Source organism: Rhinolophus sinicus, chromosome 5 (genome assembly GCF_057876585.1).
Source record: "Rhinolophus sinicus isolate RSI-liver-muscle chromosome 5, RSI-T2T, whole genome shotgun sequence".
NCBI classification, from domain to species: Eukaryota; Metazoa; Chordata; class Mammalia; order Chiroptera; family Rhinolophidae; genus Rhinolophus; species Rhinolophus sinicus.
In genome coordinates this window covers 108,438,442-108,455,750 of record NC_142505.1, presented here as the reverse complement: position 1 = coordinate 108,455,750, position 17,309 = coordinate 108,438,442, and the positions used below count along the sequence as shown (strand labels likewise).

Below are 17,309 nucleotides of genomic sequence, written 5' to 3'. Positions count from 1 at the left end.
AAAAGTCTGCATAACTGCACAAATACAGATGTACAAGAATCTACATTGCAGCATTGTTTGTAATAGCGACAAGTTGGAAACAGCCAAACACCCATTTGCAGAGGAGTAGTTACATAAATTATGGTACATGCATACAATGAAATGCTGTGATGGGACGGTTAAAATGAGTGAAATAGCTGTCAGGTATGAAACACTGTCCTAATATATTGTTGAATGAAAAAAGCAAGTTGCAGAAGGATATGTGAAGAATGTCCCTAGTTTGAAAACATTTCCATGTACATAGAAGAAATGTGCTCCCACACCCCCTGCAGCAACCCTGGTGTCTGATGGCTGCTTGCGGTATGACTCTTTAGATGAAAAGTGTACTTAACACATTTTTGTACTGTTGGAATGCTTACAACTAGAATGTATTTTATAACCAGGAAAAAAATTAAATAATGAACAAGGATCATAAAGCTTTATTTAATAAATATAACTAAAAATTTCAAAATACTTTATTCCATATGTAGCCAATTAGAGAAAGGAAAAGGGTTAGAAGGAAATGTTTGAAGAGATTAAGTGAAAGGGTCAGGAGAGAAGAGGTTGGGGAAATGGGAGCAATAGAGAAACAAGAAAATAACAAACGTAGGTGGAGGCAAGAGGGGTGCTCAGGGCCTCATGATGCTCGAAGTACCTTTCAAGGGTCACATCTCACAGGTCACTGGAGGGTTCCATTCCTCCTTGGTAATGATAGGTGCTAAACTGGCATTTGTGGAATGAATCAGGACTCCAGAAATTCAGAAGTCCTCTCAAAACCAGGAAGGCTGTCTTTTTTTTTCTATGACTATCAGGATTGGGGTTACCCCCACCAAATTCAAAACTATTTGGCTGGACAATTGTAAGCTCTATCAGGGACTAATTTCGTTTTTCTGAATAGATTTTAAGATCCTCAAGGCCATGCTTTTTAACTAGGTCTTAACATCCATCTGCCACACAAAGCCTGTCTTTTAAAAAAAATCTGAAATACTGGGTTCTGTTCTGATGCTTCCAAATCACATTTGAGAACAGTGTTTACTTCACAGTTCATATTTTTCAAATCCATGGAGAAAGGATGGGAGGGTCAGATCTGGTCATGGGGACATCATGTGGGGAGAAGTCAATAAATCAGGTCAAAGGTAGGTGGGGCCCTGGGGAGATACGCTTTGCTCTGTTACAGAGCAGGTGAGCCTGGACAAACCCACATAGTATTGGGGCTTCTGAGGAGGGATTTGTGACTCAGGCACATTTCTGGACCACCAGGAAGGGGACCAGGGGAAGGCTGGCCAAAACAATCCCAAACAAGAATGTCCCCGTATAGGTGAGTGGATTAGAGAGTATGTGGCAGTGGGCGTGGCCTGCTGGGGAAAGACTTGCACACACAGGCAGCAGGGGCCAAGCTCATCTCGGGCTGACTCCTCACAGATCCAGTCTGGTTTCCTAAAAGAGAAACTCCTAAAAAATGTTTGCAGAAACAAGATGGGCCTGAGGCCTTGCAGCGCCTCCCTGAGGGCACAGAGGAGCAGCAACAACACGGAATGCAGTCAGAAAGCTCGTTTCTCCTCTTTATTAAAGCTAGGTTCTCCTGCCAACAGATGGGGCAGGGCAGAAGCAGCTGGGCCCAGGAGGGGCACCAAAGGCATGCACTCGAGGGGCGTGCCAGGAGTGACAGCAAAGAGCCAGCCCCCGGCCATGAGGGGCCAGCCCACCTTGCCCTTGGCCCTTTCTGAGGATCCTGTCCCATGGGGAGAGGAGATGGAGACCAGGACCCCAGCACTCCTCACCACCCCACCCCACCCCCTCACCCAGCCGGGCTAATTCTTACCACCACCATCCAGGCCCTCTTCCCACCCACCAACTACTGTGCCTCCTACCCCCAGCCCCTAGCAGCCTGGCTGCTGGCTCTCCGGCCCCAAGGCCATGTCTATACTAAAACAGAAGGAACTAGGTCTAAAAGGGAATGTAGTTGCTTCAGAATCTGTTTTCTGGCCCCACTCACACTGGCCAAAGAGGCATTAAGGGAGGAGTGGGTCTCACATATGTGATGCCTCAGCTGCGCTCCCCGTGGTTCCCAATGGCCCAGCCTAGAGGGTGTGGTGCCGGCCAGGTGCAGGCCTTGCATAGTTGGGTGCTTGGTTTGTCATGAGCCATGGGTTCAGGCCCTCACCCCCAGCAGTGGACCGCCACTGTGCAGACTGCCCAGTCTGTGACATGGGAAATTAAACAGAAACACTGCCTGCTTCCAGTGTAGAAAAGTGACAGAAGCAGAGTTAAAAGGACCTGCAGGTGTCATAGAGCCCTGATTATAGGATGTGAGAAATGATCCTGCCACCAACCTTAGTCACTTTACACTTGGTTATTAAATCTAAATGAGCATGGGGCTTAGAAGAGCAGGGCCCCATGTGTCCACCTGCTCCAGGAGAGGTGGCAGGCAGCCCAGGGGGGTGAAGGCTGGGGCCCAGGGCCCCCGAGGATCGCTGAGTGTGCCACCTCCAATGCGGAAGGTGAGTACCAAAGGAGTCAAAGGGGACGCTGAGACAAACCGCTCAGCGTGGCGAGCACCTGGCCCACCTCGGTGCTCAAGTGGGGTGAGGAGCGTGGGTGACTCCGGAGAGTAAGGCTTCAAATTCCCTCAGGACAGGTGAACACCTGCGACCCCCCAGCCTGGGGCCACAGATTTGGTTTCTGGCGTTTGCTCCTCCTCCCCAATTCTCACGCCATCCAGGAAATGGAAATAAATACCCCCAGTCGAGTCGGAATCAAAGCTTTCCCAGTCGCACCTCCATCCCCTCGGGTAGGGAGGCGCACTGTCCTGTGGGAACTCACAAGGCTTCCCCTGCTTCCCCACGCGCACAGTCCTTAAAACACCTCGGACATACTCCAACGACCAGAAGGTCCCTAAGTCTTCCACTGAGGGATGGACAACGTGGTCAGCAAACCCACCGGAAGTAGCCGAGGCTCCGCCTCCACCACCCACCCTCCCTTGGCGCAAGGGCTTCCTCCTCGCTGTAAATCCCTGTTACAAATTCATCGGCCACCTGTCCCGCGGGCCACCCAAGTCAGAATCCAAGTAAAATAAATAACATCGCTTGCCATCCCTACCGCTTGGCTTCAAAGCACCGACCCAGAGATGTTGCAGTCTTTGTCGGGGTGACCAGTCCAGCCCTCGCCTCGTTTGCTCGGCTCTCTTCTCCCCTCGTGACCTCTACATGGCTGTAGGAGCTGGGTGGCCCGGCTCTCGGGCCGGGCAGGAGGGAAGCCCGAGGCCGGGGGCTGAGGGAAGGCACCGCACCAAGACTGGGACCCTCAGCCCCGCCAGAGGAGCAAAGGGCCGGCGCGCAGCAGCCGGTGCCCGGGTCACCCCGTGGAGGAGTCGGTGGCCCAGCGGGCTGCGCCTCAGTCGGCCTCGGGCGCTCACAGGACGCTCTCCTCGTAGGCGCCTGAGGGCCCCTCGAACGCGGCCGTGTGCTCAGAGCCAAAGCTCGTCCCGCCCGCGAACTCCAGCAGAGTGCTGCCGCGATCCCCCGGCCCGGTGCCCGTGCTTGCGCCAGGTGGCACCTTGGCGGGAGCCTCCGCCTTGGGTGCGGAGGGCCCGGGCGAGGGGCCGGGCGCGCCCGCCGCGCTGCGGTGCGTCTTCATGTGGGTGAGCAGGTGCGAGCTCTGCGAGAAGCGGCGGCCGCAGTTGGCGCAGGCATAGGGCCGCTCGCCCGTGTGTGTGCGCTGATGTGTGACGAGCACCGAGCGCTGCGAGAAGCGCTTGCCGCACTCGGGGCACGGGAAGGGCCGTTCGCCTGTGTGGCCGCGCCGGTGTTTGGCCAGGTTGGAGCGCTGCGCGAAGCCGCGGCCGCAGTCGGAGCAGCGGAAAGGCTTCTCGCCCGTGTGCGTGCGCCGGTGCCGCTTGAAGTCCGAGCTGTGGCCGAAGCCCTTGCCGCAGTCGGGGCAGCGGTGCGGCTTCTCCTCCGCGTGTGCCCACTGGTGCCGCGTCAGCGCTGCGCTCTGCCCGAAGCGGCGGCCGCACTCACCGCACGCGTAGGGCCGCTCGCCTGTGTGCGCGCGCCCGTGCGCCGTCAGGTGCGCGCGCCTGCTGAAGCCCGCGCCACACACGCCGCACACGAAGGGCTTCTCGCCGGTGTGGCCACGTACGTGCGCCGCCAGATGCGAGCCGCGGGCAAAGCGCGCGCCGCACTCGGGGCAGGGGAAGGGCCGCTCGCCCGTGTGCGTGCGCCGGTGGCGCGCCAGGTGTGAACCGTACACGAAGCTCTTGCCGCAGTCGGAGCAGCGGTGCGGCCGCTCACCCGCGTGGTAGCGCTGATGCTTGGCCAGCGCCGCGCGGCGTCCGAAAGTCTTGCCACAGTCAGAGCAGATCCATGGGCTCTCCTCTTCGGCCAGCGCGGCAGGGGCCGGCTCAGCCAGCAGCCCACCGACGGCAGGCCCGAAGGCGTGCAGCCCGCCACCAACGCCCCCGGGCCCGCTCGTGCCGCCAAAAGGGTCGCAGGCTAGCCCTGCACCCTCCACCAGGGAGAGCCGGCCCCCCAGAGGTCCGGACAGGGGGCGCCTGTCGGCCGGCAGCCGCTCCCCGAAGTCTGGAAGGCCCAGGATCGGGAAGCCGTCCGGGTGGAGCCAAGACTTGGGATGCACGGGAAAGTGGAAGCCCAACGAGTGCGAGGAAGGACCTTCGCCCTCCCCCAGGCCGTTACCCAGTTCGAGGAAACGCCTGTCCGGCTCGGGGTCCTCCTTGCTCCTGGGGGTGGGCGCCTCTGCTGCCGCGGAAACCTCCTCTCTCGCCTCGGCCTCGCCTTCTCTGTCTGCTTCACGGGTCTCAGGGCCCTCGGGCCCGGGTTCGGCCTCGGCCTCCTCGGGCCCCGCTGCGGGCGCTGTCTCGCAGGGCTCCCGCAGAGGGCCGTCGCTGCCAGGCTCCGCGCAGCCGCCACCGCGCCGGTGGCGCTGGAAGTCAGCACGTAGGCGGAAGGCCTGGCCGCAGTCGGGGCAGCAGTGCGGCCGGTCGGCTGTGTGCACAGCCTGGTGCCGCGCGAGAGCCGAACTCTGGCTGAAACTGCGGCCGCAGTGCGGGCACGGGTAGGGCCGCTCGCCAGTGTGTGTGCGCTGATGCGTGACCAGGTAGGAGCGGCGCCCAAAGCCCGCGCCGCAGAAGGCGCAGCGGTAGGGCCTCTCGCCAGTGTGGATGCGCCGGTGCGTGACCAGGTGCGACTTGTAGACGAAGCGCTTGCCACAGTCTGGGCAAGGGAAGGGCTTCTCACCGGTGTGCGTGCGCTGGTGGATGGCTAGGTGCGAGCGGTACACGAAGCCCTTGCCGCACTCATCGCAGCCGAAGGGCTTGACGGCCGCGTGGTAGCGCTGGTGCTTGGCCAGCCGAGACCGGTGCGGAAACACTTTGCCGCACACATCGCATGTGGTTTCGGGCCTCCCGGCTGGGGCAGCCACCTCCGCTGGAAATGCCCAGGGCGCCAGCAGGTTCGCACCTGGCTCCCGGACCGGCAGGAAAGGCTTCATCTCCGACCCCTCAGCCAGGGCCTCGAGGCCGCCCGGGTCAGGCCCCCAGCCCTCCGGAGTCTGCGCGGAATCCGAGTCATCGGGGCCCCACGTGCCAGGCACATCCCCCACGCCGTAGGCCGCTGACCACAGCCCCGGGGGTTCATTCTCCTCCTCGGCCACCTCTGCCAGGAAGTCGTCGTCGTCTTCCTCCTCGGGGTCCTCTATGTCGTCAGTCCAGAACCAGGCTCCTGAAGGCGACAAGGGAAGGCCAGACGACAGGTGAGAAGAGGCCCTGACAGCAGCCCCTTGCAGGCTCCTGCCCCAGGAGATCGTGGCTTCCAGGAACCTGGCTGCTGAGTACCTGGACCTATAAGCATCTAAGCTTTGCTCAGCATCCCTCCCTCTCTGGGTTCTTCTCCACCAGCCTCAGGTTGGTCAGCAGCCAGAGGTGTCCCCTGCAACCCCAGAGCAGAACCAGGAAAGGAGACCAGGAGCTCTCTACACTCACCCTGAGGCTCCAGCAACTGTGTGAGCAAAGCCCAGGCTTCCCCGCTAAGCTGCCCCCAGCCTGGCTTTTCCTGAGCCATGTATTTGGGAAATTGTCCCAAGTTGGCTTAGACTGACAGTGAGCTGCAAGCCACTTCCCATCACAAAAGGACAAGGACCCTCAAGTGCCTGCTGTTCTGTCCCTCCTCCACCAAGCCACACCGACTTCTCCTTTCAGAGCAGAGCATGGATATGGGGTCAGGTCTGTAGGGTTTCCCAGTTTATAAAATGGGAGTGCTGGTATGCCTGCCATCGTGATTCACCCAGGAGAGAACTAATATTTATGGAGCAAGCACTAAGTTATACAGGGAACACAGGGAAAATGCCTGGCCCATGGGTCCAGGTGTTGCAAAGCACCTGCATGCTTCCTCATAAAGCCTTTGTGCTGTCTGTCCACGGTGGTTGCCCACCATGCTGTAGGATTCTAGCCTCTGGAAGGTTCAAGTTCCTAAAACAGATGGAGGAACCCCCTCACCCACCACACCCATGTCCGCGATCAGGGCTGAGACCAGGGTCAGCCTCGCGGGGAAGCCTGCATCACTGAGTCCTGTCCCAGAGGGAAGGGTGGGTGAGCATCCCACCCCACCTCAGCCCGTCCTGTGTTCTGTATGGCATTCTGCATATATGGTGACATAGTCACATGGGGAAACAAAGCACAGTGCTGAGGGAAATAAAGCCAGGCACAGAACTGCAAGGGCATGGCTTCAACTATGAAAAAAACATGTACCATATAAAGGAATGCAAAAATGGGTGGTTTTGGAGCGGCCGTATGGCTCCGTTGGTTAGAGAACGATCTCTGAACAAAAGGGTTGCCGGTTCAATTCCCACATGGGCCAGTGAGCTGCGCCCTCCACCACTAGATTGAAGATAACAAGCTGCCTCTGAGCTTCCAGAGGGGTGGCCATTGGCTCAGTTGATGATAGTGCGAGCTCTCAACAACAAGGTTGCCGGTTCAATTCCCGCATGGGATGGTGGGCTGCGCCCCCTGCAACTAAAGATTGAAAATGGCGACTGGACTTGGAGCTGAGCTGCGCTCTCCACAACTAAATTGAAGGACGACTTGGAGCTGATGGGCCCTGGAGAAACACACTGTTCCCCAATATTCCCCAATAATTTTTTTTTTAAATGGGTGGTTTTATTTTTTCACACTTTGCAACACTTTCTACGTTTTCTATAGTTAGTAATATACTATTATAGTAAAAATAAGCTTTCAATAAAAGTTTCCTGTTATTAAGCTGAGTTTACCTCCAACTGCCACCCATGGCCACAAGTGAGTGACATGAAGTGGTTATGCCCTCAAGCGGCACAGAAAGGCCCAGCTCCTCATCACTGTGAAGGCAGGACTGTCCCCAGAGGGCGAGGAGGGGACAGTGGAGGACAGGAGTTTGCGCTGCTGGTCAGGTCAGCTGGGAATTCTTTCAGTGAGTCTCAAAAAGGATTCTACCTCTAGACTGGTGAGGGTCTTGAGTAGTTTTAATCTGAGACTCCCTAAGACAGGGGGATTCAAGCTGAGGAACAAGTACATGTTTTAGTGGGGTGAGTGTGCACCCTGGGACCTAGCCAAAGGTCAGTGAGCACCTCCTGGACGAGAAGCTGGGAGGAGTGAGCTGGGTCCCAACAGCTCATCCATAACACCTCTTCCTTGGGTTCCGAGGGCAGCAGGAAGCCTCCTGGATTGGGAAGGTGAGCCCTTGCCCTGTCCCACTTCAGCCTGTGAGCAATGGTGGGCTCTGCAGTGGGGACCAATCCTGGGAGGGCACCTCGTGGAGCTCATCACTAGCTCTGGAGCTGGCATGGCTGCTTGCCCAAGAATGAGAAACACTAAATGTGCAGCAGGGTGGTAAAGGCCACCGCTGACACTGAGCGAGGGGGCACCCAGGCCCCTGGGCAGTCGGAGCTGGCTGCACTCCAACACAAGATGTCAAGAAGTAGCAGGGCCACTGGAGGGGACCCAGGGGGAGACCAGTCTGCCCAAGGCCATGCTCTGTTCCCTAGTCATCTACCACCTAAGTGACCCAGGGTCAGGAGGTCTGGCTCCTGCAGTGGGGATACCCAGTTAACCCAGGCTGTGATGGAGACAGAGTTCGAAAGGAGTTTGCTGATGCTTAGATCCAAACCTGCTCTGGACCCAAGTGAGGACTTATCAGGTCAACTTGAGAGACCTGAGCCAGGGCAGAGAAGACGCTCTGAAAAAGGGGCAGGGGTTCTTACCACTGGCCCAGGCGGTCAGACATGGCTGCTGCTTCCACAACCCATGGGAGAGAGCAGAGAAGTAGGCCGTGGGAAGTGAGAGCTGGCATTTCATCACCCTGAGACATTTGCTCCTAAGGACTCTGACCGTGGGTGACGACCAGCTAGGCCGAGCCCAGTGCTCTGAGGCCTCATGACAATCCCAGGGGCCAACCTGTCAGCAGAGCCCCAAGGCACTTCCAGGAGGTGCCGTACCCAGGCACTAATGTAAGGGCCCTGTGGCCTCACGCCGAGCATACCTGCACCCCTGATCTGCTGAGAGGTGGAGTGAGGACACGCTTTTCTCCAGCTGTATCCCTGCTCAGTGTAGATGTGGAATGGGAAGAAACTGGGTTCAGCCTGGGGCAGGGATCTGCCTGGCGACTATAAGGGGCATTTGCAAGGGAGGGAGGGACGCTGCCCTCTAACTGGGGCGAGGAGAAAGGTGGCAAGCAAGGGGTGGGGTCAGAAGAGGCGAGGAGCTGGAAGGACAGTACGGCGTGCTTTCAGTCAGCACCAGGGAGGTGGCCGGGCACCTGCGTGGGAGAATCCGGCCAGAATCTAGTCCTTATATGTGGCCCAATTTGTCAAGAAGTACAAGAAAGGAATACACTTGTGTTCCGCAAGGCTACAATTTAGAAACACAGAAACTCTGTCGGGCTCAGAACAGTTAGCGTCTGTCCTGCCCAAACCCAACAATCCCCAACTAGCTCAGCTGCACAGCAGTGAATGTGGGGGAGAGGAGGGAGGCCATTTAGCAGACAGGCCAGTTAGTTAAGGAGGACCTCCAATGCACTCACTCTGCAGTGACCCCAGCCTTTGCTACTGTGTGACCCCAGCAGACAGATGACACGCTGGGATCCTGCACCCACCTCGGGCTCTGCAGGTGAGGGCCAGGGGTGAGGAGTCGGGAAGCATTCCAGGCCCATGAGCCGGACACAGTGACTGGCCCAGCTAGCCAGCCCCCAGCCAGGTTCACAGGGCACAATGTGGCTCTAGCCCAGCACCCTCCAACAAGCATGGAGAACTGGGAGTACTATCCCCATGACAAGAAGCAGGCCAGTGCCAGCCTGTGGCCCCTTCACCTCCAGGTGGCATTTCTGAGACGTGCCCATAACAAGGCATAAGTCCCTCTAAGACCCTCTGGACACGTCTGACATTCCAGTCTCATCCTGGAGGCAACAGCGAACTTTCTTGCTGGCCAGAGCCCTCCCGACTCTGAAGCCCAGGAAAGACTCCAAAAGAGTCCCAGAGAATGTGGCTACCCAGGCGGACAGGCCATTCTGCGACAAATGGAAAGTGAGGCCTGCGCTGAGCCCGCCGAGGCCAAGCCAAGTAAGTCAGCTTCCTCATCTGCGAGACGAGACTAAGAATCCCTCCCCTGCTGTTCCCTGGGCTGTTATGAGGATAAACAGTATGTGGGAAAATACTCTGAAGAGTACACACGTAGGCATGGCACTTTCTGTGTTTTTCTGTATTTTTATTTTAAAACACATCTATACGCTGCTCCAAGTCTATCCAGGCACGTGCTTGGCATGAGACATCCAGTGCCCCCACTAGGCTGGCATCACTCCAGCCCAAAGCCAAATATACCTAGTTGAGCGAGGGCCTCCACTGAACCTTCTGAAACACTGAGAATAACTCACAGACCTCCATGAGGCACCTCCACAGATCCAACAGTCCGACGTCCTCAGGTTGGAAACCACAGGTTTAGTTCAAATTCTTTATTCTCCAGACGAGTAAAGTGAGGCTCAGACAGAGGGAGGAACAGAACCAGAACCAGGTCCCAGGTCTCTGGAGACATCTGCCACCCTGAGCGTTTCCTGTACACATTCTTCCCAAAATCTCTCTGGAAGGCCCAGAGCTGCCAACCCAGGCCAGGGGCCTGTTCCCGGGGCCTTCCTGGGAGAGGAGGGAAGGCTGAGGGGGACCCTTTATTCAGAGGTGGTCAAATGGGTGGAGAAGCCACAGGACTGGCTAAAACACTGCCAGGACCCATAGTCTGCTGGCACCTGGGCCATAGTCTGTTAGCCCCTCTGAGCCCTCACTTATAAATAACACCCAGAGGTTTCAAGGTGAGGACTGAGGATCATTTTTAAAGGCTCCTAAGAGGAATCTCTAGATTCTCTAGGGACCTCCCAGCGCTCGGGCCTCCATAGACTGGGACCAAGAGGAGGTAGGCCACAAAGGCCAAGGTTAGCCCGTGGCGGCCACCCTATCTCCACGAAACCCACCCCGCAGCCCAGACCACTGGTACCAGGCGGCAGCAGAGGTCGAAATCTGGCAAAGCTCTGCAGAGCTGTGTTGGCAGAAAACCCCCAAGATTCTGTCTCATGCTCACCTGTGTAGACGCCAGTGACAATGTCTCCCTCCTCAGGACGGGGGCTATCTGGGACCCACGGTTCCTCTCCTTGTTCCAGCCGGGAGATCAGCTCGGGCTTGGGGATTGGGTATCCTGCCATGGAGAAAAACCGAGGGTAGCTGCGGGGCTGCTCCCGCAGGCCAGCCCTCACACCTCTCTCCTCGTCATCCTTTCCAGGACCAGCCCTCCCATTTACCTACCCCCCTCTGGAAAATTCCACATTCCCTTCTTTCTAGAGCCTTGCTCTGACACCTGTGGCTCTCCTGCCAAGACCCTCCACACATTTTCATCCATCACCTGACTCCTCACCCCTCAAGGTCTCTGGGGAGTGTACCTGGCTCACAGCACTGCTGGGTACAGCGGGGACCCCAGGACATACCCCCACCCAGAAGCCCTGGGGCTTCCCTGGGAGGTGAGCTGGCCCCAGCATCCCCTTCTCCAAGACCCTGGGGCTCCAGAAGCCACCCTCTCAGACATCAATTGCACCAGGAGGCCTTGGCACAAAAGGCCCTGCTTACCCAAGGACACCAGGATCCCGTAGTTCTCCTGCATGACTTCCTTGTAGAGGTCCCTCTGGTCTGGGTCCAGCCTTTCCCACTCCTCCAGGGAGAAGTACACAGCCACATCTTCAAAGGTCACCAGCCCCTGGAAAACACAGAGCCCTGTTCACTGCTCTAAACTGCCCAGGTGAGAGATGGGGCCTACAAAGGGAGCTACGGAAGATTACCTCAAGGGACTGACCGTGGCCCTGCAACAAGGAGCGCATGGGGACACAGCCCAACACGCCATACCAGCGGGCCTACAAATGCCTGCCTGTACTGGGGGCTTCCTGGCCTGGCTGCAGCCCTGTGAGGCAGGGACCCCATTCCAACTCTGAGACTAGGGACCCAAGCTCAGAGAGGGCAAACACCCAGCTCACACGGGACAGAGCCAGGGTTCACACATACGTCAGGGGACAGCAAAGCCCCAGCCCCCACGCTGTGCTGCATGGCTGCCGTGTCCCCTCCTACTTCACTGTCTGGCTGAAGCCAGAGGCCACGTCAGCAGTGTGAGGGCCCATGGCTGGGTGTACAGGTGGCACCAACTAAATCGAGTGTGGCGCTGGTGCTGGATCTGACAGCTCAGCAGGTGGCAAGCACTCCAGGTAAGGGGCACAGCGCTCCCTTGGGGGAGAGCCAGACCTCTGAAGGAACTGCACAGTGCAGGTGAGTGGGTGGTGGGCCACATGACCAGGACATTGCAGTGGCTTGGGAAGTGTGTGCCCCAGGAGAGTGGAACCACATCCCATGGCTTGGGGGCTGGAGATGCCCAGAGCTTCCTGCAGCCGCGGCCCAGCTCACAGCCTGGGCCTGAGGACCGAAGTGCTGCTGCCCTGCCTGCAGGGGTCTCCAGGACAGCAGAGGGCAAGCACCTGGGGAAACCCTGCCTGGTTAACTGAGCTCCAAATGATAGGGCAGCTCACCTGAGACCCGGCTGTCAGGAAATCTTCCTCCTCGTCCTCATCCTCGTCCTCATCCTCGTCGTCCTCGTCCTCCAGGTCCCCCTCCCTAGGCAGGGCTGGAACCTGGGAAGCCTGCAGGGCTGAGGGGAAAGATCTCTTAGGAGCCAGCTGCCTTCGGCATCGGGCCTCGCTGCCCTGGCCACCTCTGCCCATTCAGCAAGCATGGTCAGGAGCTCCTGGCCACTGCCCATTTCAAAGCCTGGTCCCTGATGTCCCAGGCCCAGCTCCACCCTACTGGGCCACACAGCCCTCCCGGCCTGCCCGCCAAGCCCCCCACCTCCCTTCCCTCCCCCAGCGCCAGCTTTTTCTTACCCGATTCCTGAAGAACTGGGAACCTGGCATCACCACCGCGGCAAAGGCGCTCCTGGGTCCCCAACTCTGGACTCTGCGTGTCCACCGGCACCACCTCCACGTCCTCGTCCTCCTGCAGCTCCACCTCCACCTGCCCCCTGTCTGCATCCAGCTCGTCTTCCGCGTCTTCCCCTACCATCTCCTCCTCCTCCTCTCTCTCTTCCACCTCTTCCCTTTTTTCTTCCTCTTCTTCCTCCTGGTCAGGATCACATTCCGAGCTGTCCTCTGCGCTCTCCAGCTGGGCGGCCGGGGAGTCTGGAGCCGTGTGAAGGGCTGCCATGTTCTCTGGACAGAAGCCTCAGCTCGGCCTGGAACACAGACAGGAGGCAGCGATGAGCGGGCCCAGCACGGGCCTCACGCCGCCAGGTGGGACGCAGGGTGTACTGCACCCACTGTGTAGTGAGGGCAGGACTGGAGCTCTGCATGATCTCATGTGACAGAACAAGACATTCTGTCTGCACATAAGCTGCCCAAAGAGCCCCTCTCCGCGACCCCCCCATTATGTGGTCTCAGCTCTTCCCTGCCAGCAACTACACACGGGGTGGACTGCTGGGAGTAAATCAGGGGTTCATCCCAGGTCTTTATCCTCAAGGACCAGGCAACAAGGCCCGAGGATGGCCTGAGTTTAGCTGAAAGGGGTGAGTGCGGCCTGCAAGGAACAGCCCACCTGCTAGGTAGAAGGAGGTGCTCACCCAGCCCTCAATGTGCACGAACTCGGCCTGGCAGGGGATGTCATTGGAGAGGTCTATGCACGGGCAGGCTGTGGACAGGTGAGAAGTGAGACAGGGTGGGACACAGGGCAGAGATGACAGGTACAACCTACCCTGGGCAGCCAGCAGGTCAGGCTGCCTCCTGCGAGGGGCAGCAGAGAAGAGGCCCTGAGCATGCATTACGCCAGGGGTGTCCAAACTGCAGCCCGCGGGCCAAGTGCAGCCGCAATCCATTTTTAACTGGCCCGCAGCAAATTCCAAAAATACATTTAGTTTACTTAAATAAACCAGGTGCGGCAATACGGACTTCACCTCGAGTGAGTGGCCCGGCTGTTTGTGCGTTTTACCGCATATGGCCCTTGGTGAAAAACGCTGAAAAAAGTTTGGACACCTCCGCATTACGCTCTGCGTCTCCCTTCCCCCTGACTCCGTCCAGGACATTTGGAAAGAGCTCAGCAGGAAGAGCTCAGAGATCTGGTTCATCGCTAGACCAGCAAAAGTGATATGAAATGCCCTGGGACAGCTCTTCAAGTTTGGGGATCAGAGAATCTTCAGAGCTGAGTGGTCAAAGCCCCAGTGGCTTACAGGCTCCTACTCTTAGACCAATGTCACAGCCAGCTCAACCCAGGCACTCAGGGGAGACAGCCATGCCACACAGGAAGGGAGGCCGCAGGCCCTGGGGCCACTCCTCCCTCCCAGCTGCATGTCCTTCACCAGCCCCAGTGGGGTCCCAAGGGCAGGACAGTCACAGCTTCGATGAGTCAGCTTCCATGGCTCCTTGAGTGTAAGCCTAAGAACAGGTCCATCTCCCGGCACCGGCTCCATCAGTATCTCAGACTTGAACAGGTTCATTTCCAAAGTGAGCCAAGCTCACTACAAGTACAGCAACCCAGAATCCTGGGATGAGGGCATGAACCCCGGAAGGATCCTGAAATGTCGGGCCGCGCAGGGCAACTGGGCGCACCCCAGCTCATATGGCTCTACCAATGGAGAGAATCTGCCACAGAACGCCTAAAACAGGACAGGGTCATCGGCAGAAAGACACCCAGGGTCATGAGAACAGTTCAGACCACTGGGTCCCCCCAGGTGAACTGCTCAGGCATTAGCTCTTACTCCAGATCTCATCACTTTTCTAATCATAAGGCAGTGTACACCCACTTTCTGAACTGTTTTGAGCTGCTGCTTTAAAATCCACACTTTAACAGCTCAGGAGCTCAGAGCATTCATGTAGCTCCTCCCAGAGGCCAAGATGCAAGTCCAGGGGTTGGGGTACACTGGTGCCCAGAAGCCCCCTCTGTCCCAACCCTTATGCTCCCCCCGACTGGCTCCAGCCCCATTCTAGATTCACAACCACTGAACCCAAGTTCACAGGTAAAGAACTATGGCTAGGAGGCAATTCACCGCAGCCTGCAGCCTCACCCAGAGCCGGTCTCCACAGCTCTCTGGGTGTGTGAAGGTGCCTAAGGTGTAGCAATGTGTGCTATGTGTCACCCTAGCCACCTCTAGGAACATGCAGCCCTGCCCAGCACTCAGGGCAATGAGAATCCTCAGCAGAGGTTTTCCAACTGCTACCTACCTCAGCCTCAGAGGAGGGCTTTTCTTACCCAGGCCTCAGGCTGCAAATTCAGGCTGAGCCAGACTCCATGCTAAGCCAGGCAAAGCTGCCTCCTGCCTGACCACCACCCACAGTGGACTCCCACAGGCCAGGCCACAGTATCCAGGAACTGACACTCAAAAGAAGAAAACTCCGTGGCTTTGGAATAAAGTGGGACCATGCTCGTTCCACCTCAGGACCTGTGCACGTGCCATCCCCTCTCCCTGGAACTCTCCTCCCCTCTTCCTCGCTCATCCTCTGGAGGCAGCAGCCCCCTGGGCCCCAGTTAACACACAGTGCCCTGGACTCTGCCCTTGCAGCACCCATATTTTTTACACACTTAAGGAACTGTCTGCTCATTGCCTGTCTTCAAGATACACGGTCAACTCCAGAAAGCCACTGGTTCCCTTCGCTCATCTCTGAATCCCCCCAGGCCAGGCACAGAGTAAGTGCTGAAATTCTCACTGAAGAAATGACTGAAATCTGTAGTCAATGTGATGAACATGACATTTTTAAAAGTCAGTCTTTTGGCCCCACTGTCACATTCCAGAACATACTGACTACTGTTGAGGGTCCATCCAACTGGAAGCCACCCCAGAGGCACTGGAGAGTCTCTGTGTCCAAAGTGCTTTGGCCTGAAGTCCCTTCTCCCAAGAAGTGTACCTGCTGGTGACCAGAGAAGGGAAAGGACCAGCAGCCGTGGAGGTTGGCAGTCACCCTGCAGATGGGACGAGGGCCCTGCATAGTGACACACCCCATATACCCCGACACAGAATACAGAACAGAACGGTTCTGAAAAATGGACCTCAGTAATTTGAACACTACATTCTTTCTGACTTCCCAGGCCAGATGTGTGCTGGGCAGGCGCCCCCAAACCCGCACACTCTCCTTTCTTCTCTTTCCAGCCTGTCAGCCCACCAGAAACATACTCTGCTCACTTCCTGGCATCCAATTCCAGGGCAGAAGCCACAGAGGGTCAGGTAGCAGCTTCATCAACACAAGCTACAGGTCATCCCAGACCCGTGATTCCACTGGAGCCCTGCACCCTAGGATACAGTGCTGCAGACAGTTAGAATTGGGGGGGTGACAGGATGCCCTCCACAGGGAGAAGGGAGGACCCCAGGTACAGAAAGAAGTGGCAAAGTTTGAAAACTGTTAGAAATTCTCCACAAAAGTGGAGAAGTAGGGGAAATGTGTGGGTGCACATGGATTCCTTCCCTCTGGGCGGCCTTACTGACTATACCCGTTATTCAAGGTTTTCCAGGTTTTCCTCCTCCAGGAAGCCTTCCTTCCCTGACTACCAGGGTCCTCACTGTCGTTCCACTGATTTGAGCTCCACTACTCTCCTGGGTTTGCTCCTGGTGCAGGTGTATCCACGGGCCATCCCAGCTCCCTCACCACACTGGGCAGCTCCCCAGACCTGCCAACACTTGCTGAAGCAAACCAAGTTCCAGGGTCTCACCACACAGTCACAGATGGGGGCCTGATCCTCCTGCTCCCCCGCAACCCCGACTGGGTCCTCCACCGAAGGCCAGCCCCTCACCGACCTCTGCAGCCACATGGAGCAGCCCAGACCCTATCCAATCCCAATGATGGGTTCTCCTACTTGCCTAAAGGCACTAGAAGACTCATCATAACAGCCCACTGGGGGGCCTCCATTTGCACATGAGGGAAGACCCAGACCAGGCCCCCAAGGTCACTAAGCAAGCTTGCGGGGGGGGGGGGGGGGGGGGGGGGGGGGGGGGGGGCTCACAGGGAGGATGGTCAAGTCACCTCCATTCCTCCAGAGGTCTCATTGGGTCACGGGCTCCCGCAGAAGCCCTGGCAGTGACAACCCCTCTTGGATGGGTGTGTCTCCAGGGGTGGCCATGACCCAACTCGCCCTCGGGCCCAGACGGTGGCGGGCACCTCCGGAGGAGTCGCGCGTGTCCTCCCCAGCCCGCCTACTTCGTGCTGCCCGCCTGGACGGGTCCTGGGGGTCGGAGCCCGCCCCATCGCGCAGGCCCCGGTGGGGAGACACGGGCTGCGTCAGGCGTGGGCGCGGCCGCCGAAGGCCCGGCCACCGAGCCGCCCGGACCCCGCCAGACGCGGGCACAGGCCCTGTCTGCCCCGCCGCGCGCCGCGGCCTCCCCACGGGCTCCCGCGCCGGCGTCTAGGGGCGGCTCGGCCCCGGCCCCACGCCAGCGCCCACGCCGCACCTGCCGTCCGCGCCGCTTTCCGCCGGCCCCGCCACCCACTCACCACGAGCGCCGGGCTGACCAAGCCGCTGCCGGACGCCGGGGCCAGGCAGGGCCTGCGCGCCCCGCGCTACACAAAGTGACGGCCCCGTAGCTGCGCGGCGGCGGCGCGTGGGCACCGGAAGTGCCGCCGCCGGCCCCGCCCCGCCCGAGCCCACGGGGGGGCACTTCCGGTCACGCGGGGTCGAGCGCGGCTCCTAGAGGGGGCGTGCGTGGAGCCAGAGGAAACGCACCGCGTGCGATTGCGCCCTCGGCCCGGGACCCGGCGCTC

General features: G+C 58.4%; 1 protein-coding gene across 1 annotated transcript; it reads right to left on the bottom strand.

Annotated features, from left to right (window-relative positions):
• Positions 1 to 1,567: 1,567 nt before the first annotated feature.
• Positions 1,568 to 17,200, bottom strand: ZNF316 (zinc finger protein 316). Its single transcript, XM_019753662.3, has 6 exons — positions 17,043 to 17,200; positions 12,459 to 12,805; positions 12,108 to 12,226; positions 11,164 to 11,290; positions 10,625 to 10,738; positions 1,568 to 5,756 (listed from the first exon to the last, which is right to left on the bottom strand). Exons 2-6 carry the CDS (start codon positions 12,775 to 12,777, stop codon positions 3,430 to 3,432), a joined length of 3,006 nt encoding a protein of 1,001 aa, XP_019609221.3. The 5' UTR covers positions 12,778 to 12,805; positions 17,043 to 17,200; the 3' UTR covers positions 1,568 to 3,429.
• Between the last annotated feature and the right edge of the window lie 109 nt (positions 17,201 to 17,309).

What these genes read in the sequence shown, in the direction of transcription:
- ZNF316 (XM_019753662.3), bottom strand. Translation starts at nt 12,777, where the DNA reads ATGGCAGCCCTTCACACGGCTCCAGACTCCCCGGCCGCCCAGCTGGAG. An exon ending in CCCAGTTCTTCAGGAATCGG is followed by an intron (nt 12,227 to 12,458) that starts GTAAGAAAAAGC and finishes CTTTCCCCTCAG; the next exon opens with CCCTGCAGGCTTCCCAGGTT. An exon ending in TCCTGACAGCCGGGTCTCAG is followed by an intron (nt 11,291 to 12,107) that starts GTGAGCTGCCCT and finishes TGTGTTTTCCAG; the next exon opens with GGGCTGGTGACCTTTGAAGA.